Source organism: Cordyceps javanica, chromosome 5, assembly GCF_051103115.1.
Source record: "Cordyceps javanica chromosome 5, complete sequence".
NCBI lineage: Eukaryota > Fungi > Ascomycota > Sordariomycetes > Hypocreales > Cordycipitaceae > Cordyceps > Cordyceps javanica.
In genome coordinates this window covers 348,964-367,757 of record NC_139299.1, presented here as the reverse complement: position 1 = coordinate 367,757, position 18,794 = coordinate 348,964, and the positions used below count along the sequence as shown (strand labels likewise).

General features: G+C 53.4%; 1 protein-coding gene across 1 annotated transcript; it reads right to left on the bottom strand.

Annotated features, from left to right (window-relative positions):
- Positions 1 to 11,239: 11,239 nt before the first annotated feature.
- Positions 11,240 to 13,873, bottom strand: V2A60_007345 (transcription factor domain-containing protein; the record flags this gene model as incomplete). The annotated part of the gene is made up of 2 exons (XM_083258630.1): positions 11,240 to 12,900; positions 12,952 to 13,873. The coding sequence occupies 2 exons, from the start codon at positions 13,871 to 13,873 to the stop codon at positions 11,240 to 11,242; spliced, it is 2,583 nt and encodes an 860-aa protein (XP_083114756.1).
- Positions 13,874 to 18,794: the final 4,921 nt, after the last annotated feature.

The following is an 18,794-nucleotide window of genomic DNA, read 5'->3' as shown; positions in this document are numbered from 1 at the left end:
TGCAAGTCGTTGATTTCTTCATTGGTTCAAGTGAAAAAGGGGACAATTTCGGATAGGGACGTTTTGATCGAAACCCCTGGATTTTAAGGCTTGCGCCGGACTCTGGGCTGAGTTTCGGCCAAGTCTAAACTGACTCGCGAACTTATACGTCGCCAATGGGGGCCGGAAATATACTTGTTGTCGCAAAACCAAAAGCTTCGCCGAATGGCCCGGGGCCCAATTCTAGAGAGCGCCGACTGATAAAATAATGGGCAATCAAAGGCCGCCGACTACGCTATTCAACAGGTCGGGGAGATGACAGAAGATAGGGAAAGGCCGGGGGCGCTAAGTATATAGTATGGACAATACGGAGTACCTAGGCAGCAGCTCTTCTTACTCAGTATAAGAGAGGTACTTTTGACATTGGCGCGAATTGGTCGGTGAAAAGAAAGGGCTTCGGGGGGTCAGGAGGCCATCAACGCCCCCCCGGCTGACCGGACTCCGGCCGAGCCAAGATGGGCCACGAAATTTGCCGGGGATCGAGCTGGGCTTTTTTTGAAAAAGAATTGTGGGAAAGCGGCTAGTGGGGGACGAGGCCGGGCCGGCGAACGTCTAAAAGGAACCGTGAAGGGGGGAGGGGACCTTTAATTCCTGCTCTTGTTGCAGAAGCTGTGAAACCAGCGACAAGAAGCTCGCTCTCATCCTTGCAATGAAAAGGAGATGAACAGCAAAGCGAGCGAAGCGCGCGCCCTCTGCAGCGCGTATTCTGTAAAACAGTTATAACAGCCTATGCGACGGGCATATGTCCCGGGGGGAGGGGGGGCGTGGATGGATAAAAGGAAACGAGAGGGACGACTGTGCTATTAGAAGGGGGTAATTCATTATCGGGCGCCAAATGCGCAGCGATACATGATACCCATGACATCGGAGTTTTTTTTTCTAGGTAACCATGTAGCTGAATTATTACAAGGGGAGCACTATTTGGGGTGGAGAGCGTGCTTGCTCGTGCCGTCGTTGACAAAAGATCCTTTGAATGCAGGCATATACCCCCCCCCCCCTTCTTGGTCCGGTAGTTCAACACGGCGACCCGGGGAGGGGGAGGGGGGGTGAGAGCTCGAGTGTGGTTACTTTTCCCCGGGGCGCAAGATCTCGCTTTTCGGAGCGGTGACGGTGAACTGGGGAACTGTAGTAGCGGTGGCTTGCGGGTTATGTATGCACTTGTCCCGTAGGTCATGCTTCCCGGCTGGAGAATGACGAAAAAGGGATCGATGAATACAACCGTGATGCGATTGCGCAATTCGGATGTTGGCAAAGGCAAAAGATTAAACGACGGCTAAAAAGAGAGTCGAGGGAAGGCATGTGATGGTGACCAATCAAAGTGCCGGCGACACGAGAGAAACCTGCATCGGATGAGGCTTGAGACAGACAGACAGACACTCACTCGCACACAGACAGACAGACATACACACACACACCATCCCAGAGGGCGACACCAGTGAAATGGAAAACGACGTTACGAAGTGCATTGCCCTTCTAGAAGAAGAAACTGAGACCAAGGCCCTTTTGTCGATAGGCGTTCGTCCTAGGGGTGGAGGGGGTGCGACGGGGCAGAGCTGCAGTCTGTCCGTCTGGGGTGCACCCGAGACATTGCCAATGGCCCTGGGGCGGCGCGCAAAGCTGCGTGTCTTAGGTGAAGCATCCCAGAGAGCTTTACTCAGTACTGCACTAGAGGAGCTCCAAATCCTTGGGGGAAAGGGAGGGTAGCATCGCCGATGCGAAGCTGTACGTCTTACGTCTGGAGAGGCACGCATTCTCAATGAGGGGAAGGGCTTTCGGACACCCGTCAGTTACTGCAACCCAAGATGCTACCGGCGTACGGTCTACGGAGTACATGCAGGCGATACCAGTATACTACTCGGTGCTCAGTACGGATACAGATTACATGGCGGGACCTGGGCACGTCTCAATCAATGGTCGCACACCCCGACCTGGTCAAATCTGGGCATCACCCCGGGGGGGGGGGCGTATCGTGTCTCGTCCCATCCCCTGCCCCCCTCCCTCCCCTTCTACATGGCGGGGGTTCATCGACATAATCCTGCACTCTGCACTCTGCACTCTGCACACATCATCAACTCCAGCGATGCATATATATATATATACTCCGTACATGTATATATATTGGCAAATATAGCAGATATCTGCGAAACCGGCGAGGAGCGGTAATGAATCACAAGACTTGACCATGTGCCTAGATACCGCATGTCGCTGCTTCGTCCCCCCCCCCCCCTCTTCGCGCTTTTTTCCGCAATGCGCGCTCTCGCTCACACTCTTCCTCAGTACTTGGTACTTTGCGTTCGGAAGATGGGTTCGACGTCGGGCCAAGCGAACGGTGATCTGCATGCAGCAAGTAGCAGCAGCAGCATCCAGCAGCACTACTGGTACACTACAATACAATGGTAAAAACCTGGCGCCAAGGAGCGAGCAAACTCCACCGCCCGTCGCGATAACTAATAACACAACCAAGCCTCTTAGCGCCCAGAGCTAGACATGACCAGCACGATTCTCGTTACCTAATGACTTTTTTTTTTTTGACGTGGTTCCTTGTCTCTCAGCCTCATGGGGGCGGGTTTCTCCTCCCTTCCCCCCCCCTCCGCTTTCCATCGTCAACTACTTTGGCACCAAGGAATAGGCGAGAGGATAAAGGGGAAAAGATGAAGAAGGAATGGCGCTGCTTCGTTTGAAGTGGATGAGGGGGCGTGTTATCTGGGGGAGGGGAAAAAACAGCCACGAGGCTGCCCAGACGCGGGCTGATTATGCAGAGACGGGAGGATGACTCTCTTTTTTTCTTTTAAGCATGAAAATGCAAAAAAGGCAGGAGAGAGGAACGGCACCAGAAGCATACCCAGTATGCGAGCTCCTGCTGCTTGCAAGTCCATGCAAGGACTTTCGCCGCATGTCTCTCTGACGTTCTCCGGTTCTTATTCCAGTCTCATTCCCGGGGTCAACACACATATATGTATGTGTACATGTATACGGAGTACGGAGTACACACACACGCACGCACCACGCCCGCACCAAGTGGTTGGGGCTGCTGGTCAGCCGGCGCAAGGGCCAACTGATGGTCATGGGCAATCTTGCAGCGCAGGACGGAAAGCCCATATTTTGTTATTGGTTGGGTACAATGCAAGCTCTCTCTCTCTCTCGCTGCATGTCGTCCCGACGGCCGAAGGGGGGGCGCTTGTATCTGGTGAAGCTAGACGTGAAGAGTATAGAGCCCAGAAGAAAAAGAGAAACTCGAACCTAAGCGTGACGGGGCTGCACGCTGCTTGCCATCTTGGATGAGGGTCTCACGGCGTTTGCGCTGGCGTCTTACATGGCGTATTTGCCATTACTAGCCACGGCGTATCCAGTCAATCCCCCCCCCCCCCCCCCTCCTTCTTCCCCCGGTGGCCCTGTGAGATGCATAACCGGCCTGTCAAAAAGCCACCGCCTGCGAGGTCAGTTTTTTTTTTTTCCCTCGCTTCGTTCCCCCCTCCCCCGCCCTCCGTATCAGTTGATTTCGAAAGCCCCCAATGGGCTCCGCAAAATGGGAGTGACTGGACTTCTTGGAGAGCCCACCTACTTATCTGCGAAAGGAAGAGGGTGGAATGGCTCGTGAGCGTGGGGGTGGCCGGCCGAAGCGGTGCCCCAGGCCAGCGAAACATGGGAATGTGCCCCTGTGGCTTCTGCAAGTGTCGAGTTTAATAAGCGATGAAGCTAGCTAATCAACTGTTTTCTGCTTGAATCCGGGCTGCCTGCCGGGGGGTGGGCTGCTTTGAGTGGCGCTCTGATGATTCTTGATAATGACGTCTTTTTTTTTCTTTCATGTGGTCAGTGACCTCTGCCTGCGTCATTGCCCAGTCCTTTTTTTTTCACTCTTTTTGTATAGATACGGTGTGATTATACTTTTTCTTGTTACCGTCTGCTTTTTGGATGAAGAATGCCTGTGATCATCGCTGACTGACAGCTGATCCGGGACATTGCGGGATCTTCAGGACACAACGTTGCACCCGTTATCGAGGTAAGGCGGGCCACGCCGTGAGCTGATTTACAGTGTCAAATGTCTATTGGTGGGCAAAAGGCGAGTAAAGCAAAAAGAAGCTTTTGCTGGAACTTGCATTTTGTCAAAGGGGCGCGTGGATGACCCGTTGCCCAGTATATGCCCCGGCGGCGGCGGCGGTCACCTAGAAATGTCTCGGCCGAAGGCGAGGCTTGACAGCGAGCAGACCCCCTTCCCTTTCCTTCCTCACGGCGATTGCCGGTGTCCTGCTACACGGTGAAAGAAATATCGGTCAAGGAGGAAATATTTGTACAAGTCAAGCCGGAAGGGGAAAAAAAAGGACAACAAGTCGTTGCCTATATCGGAATGACGGGCTTATACCAAGACGGCCCTTTTTTCGCTGAGCCTGCGGGCGCGTCTCACGGTTCGACATGCGGCTGGCCTGAGACATGCCGCTTGTTGGCGTGCAGAACAAGGGTCTGGTCCGTTCGGAGCGAGAAAAGGGCATATGATGTATGCTCGCTGAACAAGAGAAGCCGGCGAGAGAATAGAGAGAGGTTCGTTCATCTGCATCTGCCACTGCATCTTCTTCAGCCCGCTTGTAAGAAAAGGCCCAGTAAGTATCCGTAACCTGCAAATGACAAGACCAGACAAAAACTACCTTGATCACGCAATCGCCTCGACGTACCTGTATTCACTTCTCCCCACGCTACTAAGTACGCAGACACCGGGGCTAGTCCCAACCCCGTTGGGCTGTTGGGATGTGTGGATATGGATATGATATGGCTCTTGCTTTCGCCGCCGCCGAGCTGGGACCCGGGACTGCACGGAATAGCCAACCTGTGCTTGCATCTCTATTTTACCACACACAAGTCTCCCATTGATTTGATGTGCTGCAGCTGACTTGCATATACTGTAGCACATGAGCAATTGGCATTGTATACACGGCGGCTTTGTACTCCGCACTCGGCCATCTATCTTTGCTTTGGCCCTTTCGCCTTTTCTCTGTGTTGAACTCTTGCTGCCTTGTCCAGAATCAGGATTAGACAAGGGGAGACGGGGACCCCTGCCCTGTTCATGATTGCACGCCCTCTCGCCTTGTACGTCTAGTCTTTATTAGGAACTAGCGCCGGCCTTCTCCACGCTAGCCCGGACTACTTCATTCTTACACGCCCCCTCCTCTCATCGCAGGAGATCCCTCGGTCATTCTGGCTCCAGGGACTTTTGGAGAAGGGCGGGGTTCGCACACAAGTCATCTGTTGGCCAATCACTGGCGATGCGATTTCTGGGCTTGGTGCCTGCTGGTCAAGCAATCGAGCAATCAAGTTCTCCCCCCCCCCCTCCCTCCATATCTGTCCTGACCCCAAGCCCTTTTTGGCGGTTCGGTTTGTGGTCGCCACGTTGGACGGGTGCGCTAGACCATACGAACCTGCCCAACAAGTATCAGTAGCAAGTGGTGGCCAGATGGATTGGGAGGGGGAGGTGTTGAAGATGCCACCTGGAAAGCCACTGTGCGATCTATTGGCCACAGGGCTCGAAACCATCATGCTCCTTCCGGCAACGACGGGAACGGCTCACGATCAGGGCTGGCTCGGCGATGGGCCAAATGCCGCCGCCGCCCTGTATCAGTCAACCTTGAGAGCACACGCTACTTTTGACGTTATCGAGATGTTTCATGATCGATCCATCATCTTGTCGCCAACAAACAAACAACAACAACAACAACAAGATGGCGATGCTCTTGTCGCTCCCAGAGTTTGAGAGGGTTGCATAGTTGAAGCGGCAAGACTACGGGCTTCTGCCCTCCATTTCTTATTCCCCCACCGCCACGCCAATGCAAGATCAGATGGCCGAAACACGACAACGACACCAACGGACTTGCGGCCGCGTCCTGATTTCTCGTTGCATGACAACAACTCGGACGGGTAATCAATGACCAACTCCGTCAACCTCATGGTGCGGCTATATTTGGACGTTTTTTTGGACTCGCACATGCTTCTATTTTAATAAAATTACCTTTTGTCTCCTTGCTTCATCGTGGAAGCCACCTCGTGTTAACCCAAAATTAGCATGCCAACACGTAATACTTGACCAAAATGAAGGATAATGCTGGCCACGGCCCCATTGTCGCACACGACCAGCACCACTCTTTGCGCCCCCCGACAGCACAGCCCCAACCCCAAAGAATAGAAAGCTTAGCCTAGAGAGTGACCCAGAGAACCATTTGCCGTTGTCCAAAACTGGCCAACATGGAAGACCTTGCACGTGGGATTCTGTGTCATTATACTCGGTACTCCGTACTGCGTGAGCAATCATGCCGTGGAGCGCGGGTCCCGCCGCAGGGTCCTTGGCACAGAGGGGGAGCAAGAAACGGCCGTTGAATCTACAGATGAGCAAAAATCGATTTTTCCCGATGTTTATCTTTTTTCTCTCTTTTGATTTTTCCCATAATGTCGATGGATTTTGCCGATGTAGGGAGAGGATGGAAAGGAGGAAGACAGATAATCTAGCCCCGTCAGTGAGTGATCGACTTTGCGCCAGACGAGGCGGCGGTGCATCAAAACACTATTTCTACGGGCCGCTGTAGTGCAACGTGCAACGGGCCAGCAGGGCAGATCAGGAAAGAAGCGAGAGCTTCGGTCAAGGGATCGACCAAGCAGAAACCTTGTCTTGGGGGGTACTTCATCTCCGACTGGATGGGGATGGAGAGCTCATGTTATCACGGTCCACGGAGGGAAATGCAACTTTCAACTTGCGATTCAACACTCTGCTTGTTAAGTAAAAGCTCTGATGGTAATATGAATGAGTAATAAGAAAGCACGTCATGGCCTGCTTTTATGCCCCATCCCTCATTGTGATTGCTCATATAATCAAGACTGGTTTACGCGCCCGGCGGACTTGCGCTAACAAACGTGGTGGGAAGCAAGCTTTTTTTTTTCTTTTTTGTCCCATCTGTCGGCATCTAATCAAGGTGGCAAAATCTACCCAATACAGGGCCAGATTCACCTTGAGACGTTGACAAGCAAGGTTGACATGCTTGTACTGGTACTGGTACTACACACCCAAACACCACAGGCACCAACGCTAGCTTCTCAGTATCCAGTCGGCGATGGAGTAGAGGCGTGACTCTAGTTTTTTTTGCTCTCGTGGGTGTACTTGCCGGAAACTTGATGCGAGTCTGCTGGTTCTCTTGTTCTCGTCGCGCCCGCGACCAACGCGAGGAGGAGCGAGGCTGCCTGAGTGACAGGCCGAGTGACAGACTGAGTGACAGACAGACTGACAGACTGACAGACTGACAGACTGACAGACTGACAGACTGAGTGACAGACAGACTGACTAACTGACTGACTGCCTAAAAGACGAAAAGCGATGCTAGCGTCGGACACCGAGGCTACGTTCTGATTGATGCGATTGAACGAGACGGCAGTTTTTCCCATCCATCCTTTATTCTTCCTTCCCCGCACGGCGTATCTTTCCCAAAGCAATTCCGGGTTTTGGCCTTGCTGCTTGTGAGTTGCTCCCCCTCTTCTTACCTTGGCACACTCCCCTTGCCCCCGCTGGTTCGGAGAGAGGGGGGGGGGGGGGGGGGCAGCCACCACATGGTCCTGTAGAAGGGGGTCAAAGGGTGTGGCTCTATGTATATACACCCGCTCTAACTTGCTAGTTTCCATTCTTTTACTTTATTCTGCCTGCTCTTTTTTTTCTTTTTCTCTTTTTTTTTTTCTATGCCGTTCTAGTTAAACTGGGCGAAACAAATGCGGGATGGAGATTTTGTCTTAGATTGGGCTAAAGTGCGCGCGCGCGCGCCGCTCTTGGGGGAACCTGATTCGTAGTCCCCGGAGCTAGCAAAATAACAAGAGAGAAAGGGCCTCGTGAGGCGGTGCGAAGGCGGTGCGAAGGTGGTGCGAAGGAAAAGGGAGGGGGGCTAGGGGGGATCGGTAGCCAAAGTCACCGCAAAAAGGGCTCAGGACTTTGCCAACCACGAGTCAATTGGGGGGGAACTTTTGCAAGCCAGCCGGTTCCTCAATAAGCTCAATGAGGGGGTGCATTTGCTGGCAGTGTGTTGGGCATCATTGGCCAAGGGTGTGTGTAGACGGGCGCGGGCGCGACGGTGAACGGACGTCGGTGGCGCGAAAGGGCAAGGAAAAGCGGGATGATTGCCTGATCCTTTTTCTTTTTATCTCGATGGGCGGGTTGGTTAATCTTGTGTGTGTGTGTGTATGGGCAATGTGTCTGGGGGTTTTCCTCTCTCGGGGTCACGGTTTCCGGATCAATGACGCCAGCGAATTCCGAGCAAAACGAGGGAATGCGTGGCTGACAGTCAACGTAGCTACGATAGACGATGAGGGCCGATGCCATGTTGTGCTCATAGACATTGTATTTAATGAGAGAGAGCTACAGACAGACAGACAGACAGACCCCAGTCCGCATCTCCAATCTGTCCATGATGGAAATCGCATCGGTACCTTGATGATACGAGGGAAACGGGTGGCGCATGGAAGTGGCTGACCTCCTCCAGCGTTGCAAGCCAACGAAACTACCAAGTAATAAGCTCCCTTTGCCGTCCCCCCGTCCGTCATTCCAACGTCCTTGTCACTCGAATGATGACCAACAAGACTTTGACAGCCCTCTCCCATTTTCATCCATTTACGCGAATGAGCCGCCAACAATCAAAAAGCTCTGCACGACAGAGAGTCCAGTCATGTGGTTCGACTCTGTTTCTTAGTCTTCTCCGCATCTCCCTCTCTTCTCCAGCAGCGCAACCCACAAACTCGCCCCCCTCTGGTTGCTGATAGGCTTTTGCAGCTTACGGCGGCGCGTGCTTGGTTCTTTGTTGATGAGCTAGCTGCATTGGCAAAAAGGAAAAAGAAAAAGAAAAAAGAAAAACGTGGAGTTGAATGCAAGGGGGGGGCGCGGGGGTGTGTGTGTACTAACAAACTAGTGGTAAGGTTGTTAACTCGGGCTGTGGCTGGACGCGAACCGCTGACCAAGGACGTGCATGGCCACATCGGGACTAGGAAAAGGGCACTGTACCAGTAGTCTGTATCTATGCAACAGCAACAGCAACAGCAACAGCAGCACACCATGGTTGACGTTGCTGCCGTGGATGTGCATGAAAGCAAGCATAATGGCATTGCAAGTCGGGGATCATGGTTGACGGGACGGGCATGGACATGTGTTTCATCAAGAACAATCTGCTTGTGAGGCCCGTGGTCCAGGCCTTTTGTACACTGTAACCTGTTGGTTGGCTGGAAGCAGTTGCTCCAACACACTGTGAGTTGGTAGACTACCTTATTACTTCCACTGCTTGGTCCGAATGTCTTGTTGTCGGTGACTTGGAAAGCCTCACATGTACAACCTCATACAGCCTCATACAACCTCATACAACCTCACGCACACACACACACACACGCAAAAAGTCGCCAACAGGTTCTACATTGACTTTGCGCGTGCTGCCATGTTCCATCACATGATGAACCAAGCTGCCAATCTTCAACCCCTTTGGGGCTGAAAATCGACTCAACGGTTCCTTGTTTGGCCCTGTGAGGCGGCGCGTGGCCACTAACAAAAAGGCTGGCACGAAGCTTAAAAAAAACAGAGTGCAATCTGACACGGTAACCTTGCTTTTTTTCGGCATTTGCGAGTTCTCTGTATGTATATTAAACATGTTAAGCATTTGGTCTGTAAGTACCATCATCATGGTTATCATTATCGCCATCATTATTATTATGATGATGACTATTCCTCATTTCATTGCATCACATCCTTTTTCTTTAATAAAAAACCTACTTTGGCCGTCTCCGTCCTTTTTCTCTCCCTTGGGACTTTTTTTTGTTATGCCGAGTCGAGTCCACCAAATGCCCTGTTCATCAGCTGTAACGTATCGTGCGCGCCGCAGCACCAGTAAGCAACCAGCTAGTTTTATAGAGTTTTTTTGAGATTCGGCAACAGCAGCAATGGGCCATCTAAGCCGCACACCACCACCACCACCGCCGCCGCCGCCGCCGCCATCAAAAACCACTTCCACGGCCTATTTAGAGTTTTTTTTTTGTCCCTCGCGACTCGCTGCGCTAAGTACTGAACCACACAACGTCCTCCTCTCGCGTGCCTGGATCATTCACCCGTCGGTTCTCGGCGGCGGCGCTCCCACCTTGCCAGGCAGGGTAGAGAGAAACGTCCGAGCCCAAGAATGCAAAACGCACCGGGGAAAAAAAAAAGAGTTTGGGCGAGTAATGATAGTGTGTTAGATAACGATACGAGTTTTCTCATCTTTAATTCTCTCTCTCTCTCTTTTTTTTTTTCTTGTTTTTTTGCCTCTTCTTCTTTTCTTGGGCTGCGGCCAATCACCATTGTAAATAGCCGAACCGAGTCATTCACCACGAGCACAGCCGCCCCAAGCAGCCTGTCTCTGGCCGCCCGCCCGCTCGGCAGGACAGGCCACATCAACAACGCAGAAAAAGAACAGAAACAGAAGCAATGCAAAAATATGTCCTTGTACGTCGGTTTTCCCGCATCGCACTGCCTCGATTGGCGTGATCAATCAACTGCCGGCAGATTCCTTTGTGGTTCTCGGTCAACCCACCAGACAAGCCCCCCCTTCTTCGGGATCAATTGCTGTCACGCAGCCCCCCCGGCCGCTCCGCCGCTCTTCGCCCCCCCCCATTATCTCGCGCCAAGAGGTCAGCGACGGTGGTTTTTCCGATCCAGTCATTCCGCTTGTCCTTGACATTTCTCGCTCAAATACGGATACTCTCCTTGATATGATCGGCAACCCCTGCCTGTCGGGAAAAAGAGCCAGATCCTGGCCGCACAACACTCCGAGCTTGATTATAAGTGGACTTGAACCCATCACGCCACTCTTCAATACGAGGGAAAAAAATACAGGAGAAAAAAAAGGTCTGCCGAATATTCAAGGTGACAAATTTCATTGATATGTAGCATTTAACCATGAGCCGGAAGACAATGTTCCTGTTTGCGCCGGCACCTCCTCCCATATAAAATAAAATCAAGAAAATCATATGCTCCATGCATGCATAATTGCCCGGATCCCAACTCACGCCAGTGTCCAATAAAAATACATCCCAAGCTTTCCAATGCACTTTTTGTAATTCCTTCAGATCCAAATCATGTCCGCAATACAACAAACAAGGAAACTAGCACCCCTCCCAAATACATAGATAACAATGACGGAGACAAATGCAAAGTGCTCAACGGCTTCAATCAAAACATAATCCACTCAACGCCAACACCTGGACCACCAAAGCACTTGGACCAGTTGAATGGGCCTCGAGCTCCACCCATCTTGGTCTGTCCACCATACAGGTTCATCTCACTCCCGTTGCGGAAATCGCCAGACCATAGGCGCTCCAGCACGTCGAGGGCCGCCAAGTTGTTCATGTAGCCGGACCGCCTCATGATATCCTTGCACTTTGACCGCACAATGTTTTGCTGGAGCTCGTTGACGCACTCCGAGCCCGCGATAAAGAGCGGCCAGAGAAGAAACTTCTCGGCCGAGCTGCCGGCTTCCAGGCTCGTGGCGTAGTAGACCACTTGACTGACAAGATTCTGAAAGTTGGTGTGGCTCGATGGCAGGCTCGGGCTGGCCAGTCGCTCCGTGTAGAGCATAGCCGCATACCGGAATGCTTCCGACAGAGACTCGAGGTCCCGCAGGTGGCCGGGGTTCGGGCCGCCCGGAAGCTCAGAGGCCACCGCGCCTGCATCAAAATGCCAGTGCTGCAGGGCTTGGCGTGCTTCTTTCCACTCCGCCCAGAAGAGCGCCCGCCGGTCTTCAAAAGCCGTCGAGGTTGACATGGCCGACGTCAAGAGCTCGTCGTCATCAAGCAAAGTGCCGAAGCCGTTGCCATCAAAACGCTGGCTCGAAGGCGTAGCATACAATTCGGCCCCCTGAGTCTGGCTGTGCACGCTGCTGATGCTATTTCTGTAGCCGTGACTCATGGAACCGCTTGCCAGCGGAGACTCGCCCGCCGCCTGGATAGAGCCAGCCATGTTCTGGACTGGTCTGTGTTGGGAGAGCATGTTTAGCCTGCCGAGCTTGCCAATCGTCCTGAACAGCTCGCGGTCGCAGCCCACCATGTTGGCGGCGCCAGCCGGCATGGTGCCAGCGGCAAAGCCGTCGTCAACAGAGGTCAGCTGCGCCTCGCGATCATTGATCGTGGCCGAAATGGCGTCAAAGTAGCTAAACAGCGTCTCCATCCATGCGACGTCGCTGGTGGACCCACCAAATTGCTGTGGGCTCCGCATGGCCAGTATCTTCTTCACGCCGGCAAACTGGGTGTGGAACTTGGCAATACCCGATTCTGCCATGCGGTAGTGGCAGAGAATCAGGATGGTGGCGAGCACCGAGTCGTGGCTTGACTTGACCGGGTCGCTCAGCTGCTGGTTGAGTAGCTGCACGGCCAGGTTGCGGTGCTGAATCTCCTCGGCGTGGGAGGGGTCCTGAGGTGGGGCATCTCCCGCATTCTCGGTAGCACGCTTCTCGGCGATGAGTTTCTCGTAGAGCTCGCGAGTGTCTTGGCCAAGGCTGAGCCTGCGCTTCATGCGAAGATTGCAGGCCGCCAGGGCACAGATGGCGTGCTGGAGACTTTGGCTGCCGCTCGCAAGCTGCAGAATGTGGTTCTTAAAAGGGTTGTGGGCCGTGTCAATGACAACCATGGACGGGGCCATTGTCATCTTGTAGTAGTCCATGAAAAATGTCATCTTGGCCGTGACGTCCTGGCCGATGCGAGGCTGAGGCTGGTCGCTAATCGTCGGCCAGTGATTGGGGTTAAACTCGGACAGTGGTGAATGTAGGTCTTCCTCCTTAACTCTGGTGTGCCAGGCTGGAGACAGAGCATTGCAGTTGCCGTTGACATCTGGGACACCTGCTCACAGTTAGAATGGGAAAGCTGGGCAGAGCTCATTGCGATGCTCACTGAGACCGTCGCACTCCGTCGCCGACTTGGAATGGCGCATGGACTCAAAGTGGTCGAGCTGCGAGTGAAGACTGGAGCTGCTGTCCGAAGGGCCACCATAGACGAGGCCACCACACGAATTTGATACGCGGCTGGTATCGAGGAGCAGGGTGGGAGGCGGGCTGCGTGAAATGGGCGACGTCTGGTGGTGGATGGGGAAACCATCATAAGCAACGGTAGGGCTGTGTCCAAAGGGTGGCATATCTTCGCGCGAGTATCCTTGGCTCATTGGCGAAAGGTAGTCAACCTCGCTCAAGGAATCAACAGAGGAAGAGAGTCCGTCGGTGATGATGGGCATGGGCCACTTGGAGAACTTGGGAGTTGTCCGAGCATCCGGTGACTGAATCATGGAGGAGTTGTAGTGGACGCTGCTCCAGCTGCCGTGGGGAACAGACTGCGAGTGCATGTGGCTGTGTTCCTGGTGTGACAGGGACATGTAGTCGTATCCCGAGTTGGAGTACGACGAGTGCGAGGCGGGAATGTCAATGGCACCACGATGGCTGATCTGGTGAACTTCGTCATGCTCATCCCAGTGAGAAGAAAGCGTAGTCATGGTCGAGTTGGATCGGCCGCGGGCGACGGGGGCCTTCTTGGGCTCACGAGCCACCGGAGGAGCCTTGGCGATGGGCAGAGAGAGGCCACGAAGCTTGCCACGGCTGGCGACGCCAACACCCCAGGTCAGCTGGGTTTTGTAGCCGGAGCATTCGTTGCCAACTTCAAGACATTGTGAGCAGTACGGCCGCCGGCGGTCGCACTTTACGTTGCGCTTTGTGCAGGCGAAGCAGTCGTCCGCAGCACCGCCAGCGGGAGCACGACGTCTGCGCTTGCGGACGGCAGCGGGGTCCTTGACCGTGACAGTCTGGTGAGACAAAGGCGCCGTCATCTTCGATTCAATACGCAATGATTGTATATTAACTTGATTACAGAACAGCCAGTTGGGGGTGCTTGTTGGTTCGTGAGGGCGAAAGTCCTGTCGTTGTACGATGTCGGGGAGCCGGTGAGGTCCTAGGCGGCAAAGCAGCGTCGTACGGACGAGAAGGGCAGAGAGCAGGGTCGTGTAAAGCGAATGAAGAAGGTGAGATGTGAGGTCGTTTCCGTCTTGTCAGAGAAGTGACAACATGAGTTGAAAAAAAGAGATGGATTCGAGTTTATGAAATGCACGGTATGTGAGGAAGAGCAGGTAGGCAAGACGAGAATGGGAAGCCAGCGATATGTATATGCGATGAGGGAGCGAGTTGACCTGCGGTCCCGGCTCCGTCGTCCTCCAGTATTAGCGGCGAACGGCCGGGTAGAAAGAGTTGGCGTTGTTGGACCGGCGCGAGTGAGGGATACAATGTGGTGCCCCCGTAGCGCAGACAAGGGGGGAGGGGTGTTGTCGAAGAGGGCCTGGTGATGGACCAGGAGAGGGGTGGGGATGGCGTGGTGGATGATGGGAGGGGCGTCTGGCTGGGAAGCCACGAGATGCGATGGCTCATGGTGATTGTGAGCGTGGGTACGAAGATAATGGAAGTGGATGCGCATGTGGGATAATGAAGTTGTCGAGATGTGGCGGAGAGGAGAGGAGGAGAAGGGGGGGGTGGAAGGGGAGTGCGAAGTAGAAATAGTGGACAATGTACGGATTACAATGCTGGGCTCAGCAGGTACAGAAGCGTGAGGGGAGGGAGCGGAGGGGGGGTGAGCGCCAACAAGCCAGCGGCAACTCAGCAAAGTATAGGGGGGGTGCGCCGCAGGACTGTTGTACTGGCCCTGTGAGGGGCGCACAGGTGCCCACCGACACCACTAAGACGGGGTTCGAGGGGGTGCCGAATGCCCTCGTCCTCCCTGCCTCTCTCGCTCGCTCGCTCTCTCTCTCTGACCCCCAGCCAGCAAGGCGCAAGGTCTGCGGACAACAAGTTAGCCTTTCAGCGGCACCGACCAATGCTAACGTACGGAGAAACTACCAGGTGAAGCATGGCTTGGGTTTAGCACCGCTCAACAACGATCGGCGGAGGGGCAAAAGTCTGGGCAAAAGGTCCTATATCTCCCTCTCACGCTCCCTCCCCTTCCCCCCCCTCTTCGCCTGTACTTGGTAACTAGACGTACTCAGTAGCGGTACAGAGACAAGCTGCGCCCCCTATCCAACCTACTCAGTACTACCAAAGTACCATGCCAACCTACCTCCATTAGTAGGCGTGCTACTCGGTAGGCTGAGTAGGCCTTTTGGTCTTTTTGACCTCTAAAAAGCTTCATCATAGAGAAGAATCCCCCGCTCCCCTGTAAAATTACATGGGACTTGGGCGATTCAGTTTGGAGACCTTATATATATTGTTCCGGAACAATGGTATCCATCCTCGTCGTATCTATATAATTGTTACTATATGTTCATTTATTTATTTTTAACTCTACTTTTCTGCGCAAGATGGTATGCATATTCTCCGCTCCCAGTAACAGCTCCGGCCACCTCGACCAGTAGACACCGACAGCAGACAGCAGCGCCCACTGCCAGCGTGCCAAGAACCCACAGTTTTTTGGCCCGCAAACTCGCTACCCCAGCCTGGAGTGCCACTGCAATCTGCCTACTTACCTCGCCTCCCCAGCGTGGTGTAGGTCCTCCAGTACCAGGTGACTAAGTACTAGGAGGCCCAGCTGCGTCTTTCGCCCGGATGGCCTGTAATCTCTCGCTGAACCGCCCCCGCCGCCCCCCTTCTTTCAGCGGTGTTGCCTCTATGCCTCTGTAATTCGCCTGCTGACCGTCGCTCTAGCACACCAAGTCCGCTGTGAGGTCGCCTCAACCCCGCTGATAGCGCTCTTCCTTGCTTACCTGATATACCTGATGTGGGTGTACGTACTTTGCGTGCTCGTTTGCCTCGTAAACTCCGGCTTTCCCTTGCTTCTACCTCTTACATTCTTCCTGTTCGCTTTATTTTTCTCCGAGTCGTGTGGTCATTCGTCTGTCTGTGGCGGGGTCCGTTTGTTCATCATTTTTTTTTTTGCCTTTCCTTTTACCCTCCATTGTAATATCGCCGTCTGATGCCAGTAACCTAGGTACCTGCCTGCGATCCATCTTACACCGCAACCACATCCCTTGTGACCACATGTCTTGACAACACCACCCCTCCCTCCCCCTCAACCACTACTAATACAAAGAAAGGCTTTCGCAGTGTGTCTGCTGCTCCCCCTCTGTAACCTCATCGGTAGCTCATCGACACGACCTCAAATCCCGTGTGCTACGCGCCGAGTGGCAGCGTAGTCTTGGTGGGGTTGCAGACCAGTCATAGGCTTGGGGTGGAAACGCAACAGTCTCCAAACCTGATTCGAAGAGAGACTGTTTCGACCCTCGTCTCTTGTCAGTTCTGGCCCGGCTCGGTGGATTGGCCCAGAGCGTGGCGGGTATGGGACCGAGCAGGGTTGCGAGTTATATTCTCATCCAAACATCTCCGAGCAATGGAAGCAAGCGGAGGCATCATATGTGGAGGTCCTGTTATCCTTGCTATTTCTGCCAGAAAAAGCAAGGCATCCGTAGTCTCTATGGACTCTTTAAGAATTCACGGAGGACCTTGCTCTGTACCCCATTCGCGTGTATCTCGGCCAGCTTAGTCTTTTTCTTAGATTGCACGGCCCCCTATCAACAGCTCGTCTCTGTCTGTCTTGCCCGGCTCATTCACCAGCCCATTCTGCGTATGAATTTGATGGTCTCGTTTCAAAATCCGTAGATTGGGCCCTCAACCGCCACTAGAAGCGAGTTTCGAGTTGTATCTACTACGACTGTGGGATCGCGTAGTAGGCGCGATGAAGACGGACTGCTCACTACTTTGAGCAGTCACGTTGAACTGATGCATGGCGGGAATTTTGCGTGTAGCGCCCCATATTCATTTGATCATCAATCTGGAAACTTGATGTGTAATAATAGAGAAGAACCTTCTCCGAAATCTAGGTGATGCTCGCGAAATCGCACGCAATACAGTATCAAGCAAGAGCTCCTCCGCATCAGGTTTCCACCAACGACTCCACGAGGAATCCCCATATTACCTGCAAGTTGCAGTACGGAGTCAAGGAGTTAGCTGGGCACATCAAGCCACTTCGACGCCTCTACAACATGTCAAGATAGATTGTGGTGCCTATGGGCGAGTCTGTGGTGTGCACTAGGCCCCGACTGTCTACCCTACCCCATCTTCTCGACCATTCACAGCCTTACTCTGAGACTTGAGCCCTACGCAGTAGCATTCATGTACAAGAGCGCTGTTCCGTGTTGCTATGCAGCACGTCAGTTTCCGCTTCTGCGCTTACATCCATATAGCATATTCCTCTACTGACCTATATGTTGTCCTTATCTTTGGCCTGTTGTCTTAGTATCCCTGCAAGCAACGTGGCTGCGACGTTCTCTCTCAGAGACAAAATTATGCGACTTCAGCTTCAAAGCCGCCATCACATCACAGCCCGAGCATCGACGAGACGCCTGCCCCCAAAAAGACGTCCCCTCTCAAGCCCCTGCAATTCAGGCATGGGGGCCAGCCGAGCACTAGTCCCGGACCAGTCTCCAGGCTCGTCCAGAGAAATATGGCAGGGGCATGGTCCTTTTGTCGAGCTACCCACTCATACTCCAAAACCCACTCCATCAGCTAAAGAAGCCCGACAGACACATCTGCCGCTCTCGCCCAATGTCCGACCAGTCCAGCTCAATTTGGCCTCTGTTCTCCTCGGCTTCTGGCGTCAGCCCCCAAGCAAACCCAGGACAAGGTCTTTCGGTGGGTGTGGGTGGGCAGTGTGTTTGACAGAAAATTCGGCGATGCTCGTATCAGTGAGAGTGATGGGTTGTAGATCCGGTCAGACGTTTTGTCGTTTTGCGTTTGGATTTAGTTTGTGTACTCTGCGATTGGCAGACTTGCGGTGACCTGCACGCACATCCGGCTTCGGATTTGAGCATATCGAACTGCTCATCGCTGCAGGCGAACGAGTAGCATGCATTCTCAAGCACCAGCCCCAATCTGTCTAGCTTAGATGCAGCTCCAGGACCTTGCCGTGAGCCGCAGTATTAGCTCTGCATTACTCTTTGCTCCGTACCTGCACACATCCATAAATGCAAGCACCGTCGCAAACCTCCCCCCGCAGACGCTTCTGAGTAATATCTGAGCGCATTAAAAACCCTCTGTGCCTGTTTATCCCATCTTCAGTCTCCTGTGTCGGGCCCTCCTCTGCGCGTCAGGCAATGTCACCGGCCACGTCAGGGACACCCTCTGCGCCTTGGAGTCTCAGATGCAGCCTGCTTCGCCGTCTCGAATGGCGTCATGAAGCATACGATTGCACGAGGTGATACGCCGGCCGAAGACCCCAGAACGTGCTTCATGTACCCGCAGGCGTTGGTCGAGAACTTTGGTATCGCATGTTGGGCGAGCTTCGTGACTGAAGTCCTCGCCAACTGCGCTTTTGTTGCCGCGCCGCTACTCAGTGCACACCGAAAGCTGCCAGTGGTGGCGCATCTATGCCGCACTATATGGCTCATGGAGTCGTAGCTCCCATATTAAAAACATGATACGTCTCCATTCGGAACTTATTCAATGCAACGAACCGGATGACTTGTCGCGTCGACTTTCAGTCGCAGTGGGTCACGGCAGCTACTGTAGCATCACTTTTGGCATTGCCGCCTCGCGTGGCAAGGCTTGAGCTCAAGTTTTCAACCCGGATACCCGTTCGAAGGAAGGATCGTCTGTGTCTCATAAATCGCCATAATATTAAAGGAGCTTTCCGTTCTTCATCCGTACATGGTTGTTGGACAAGCTTATTGGTATTCAAACATTGTCTTCCCCCCTTTTTCTCCTGTGCCAGGT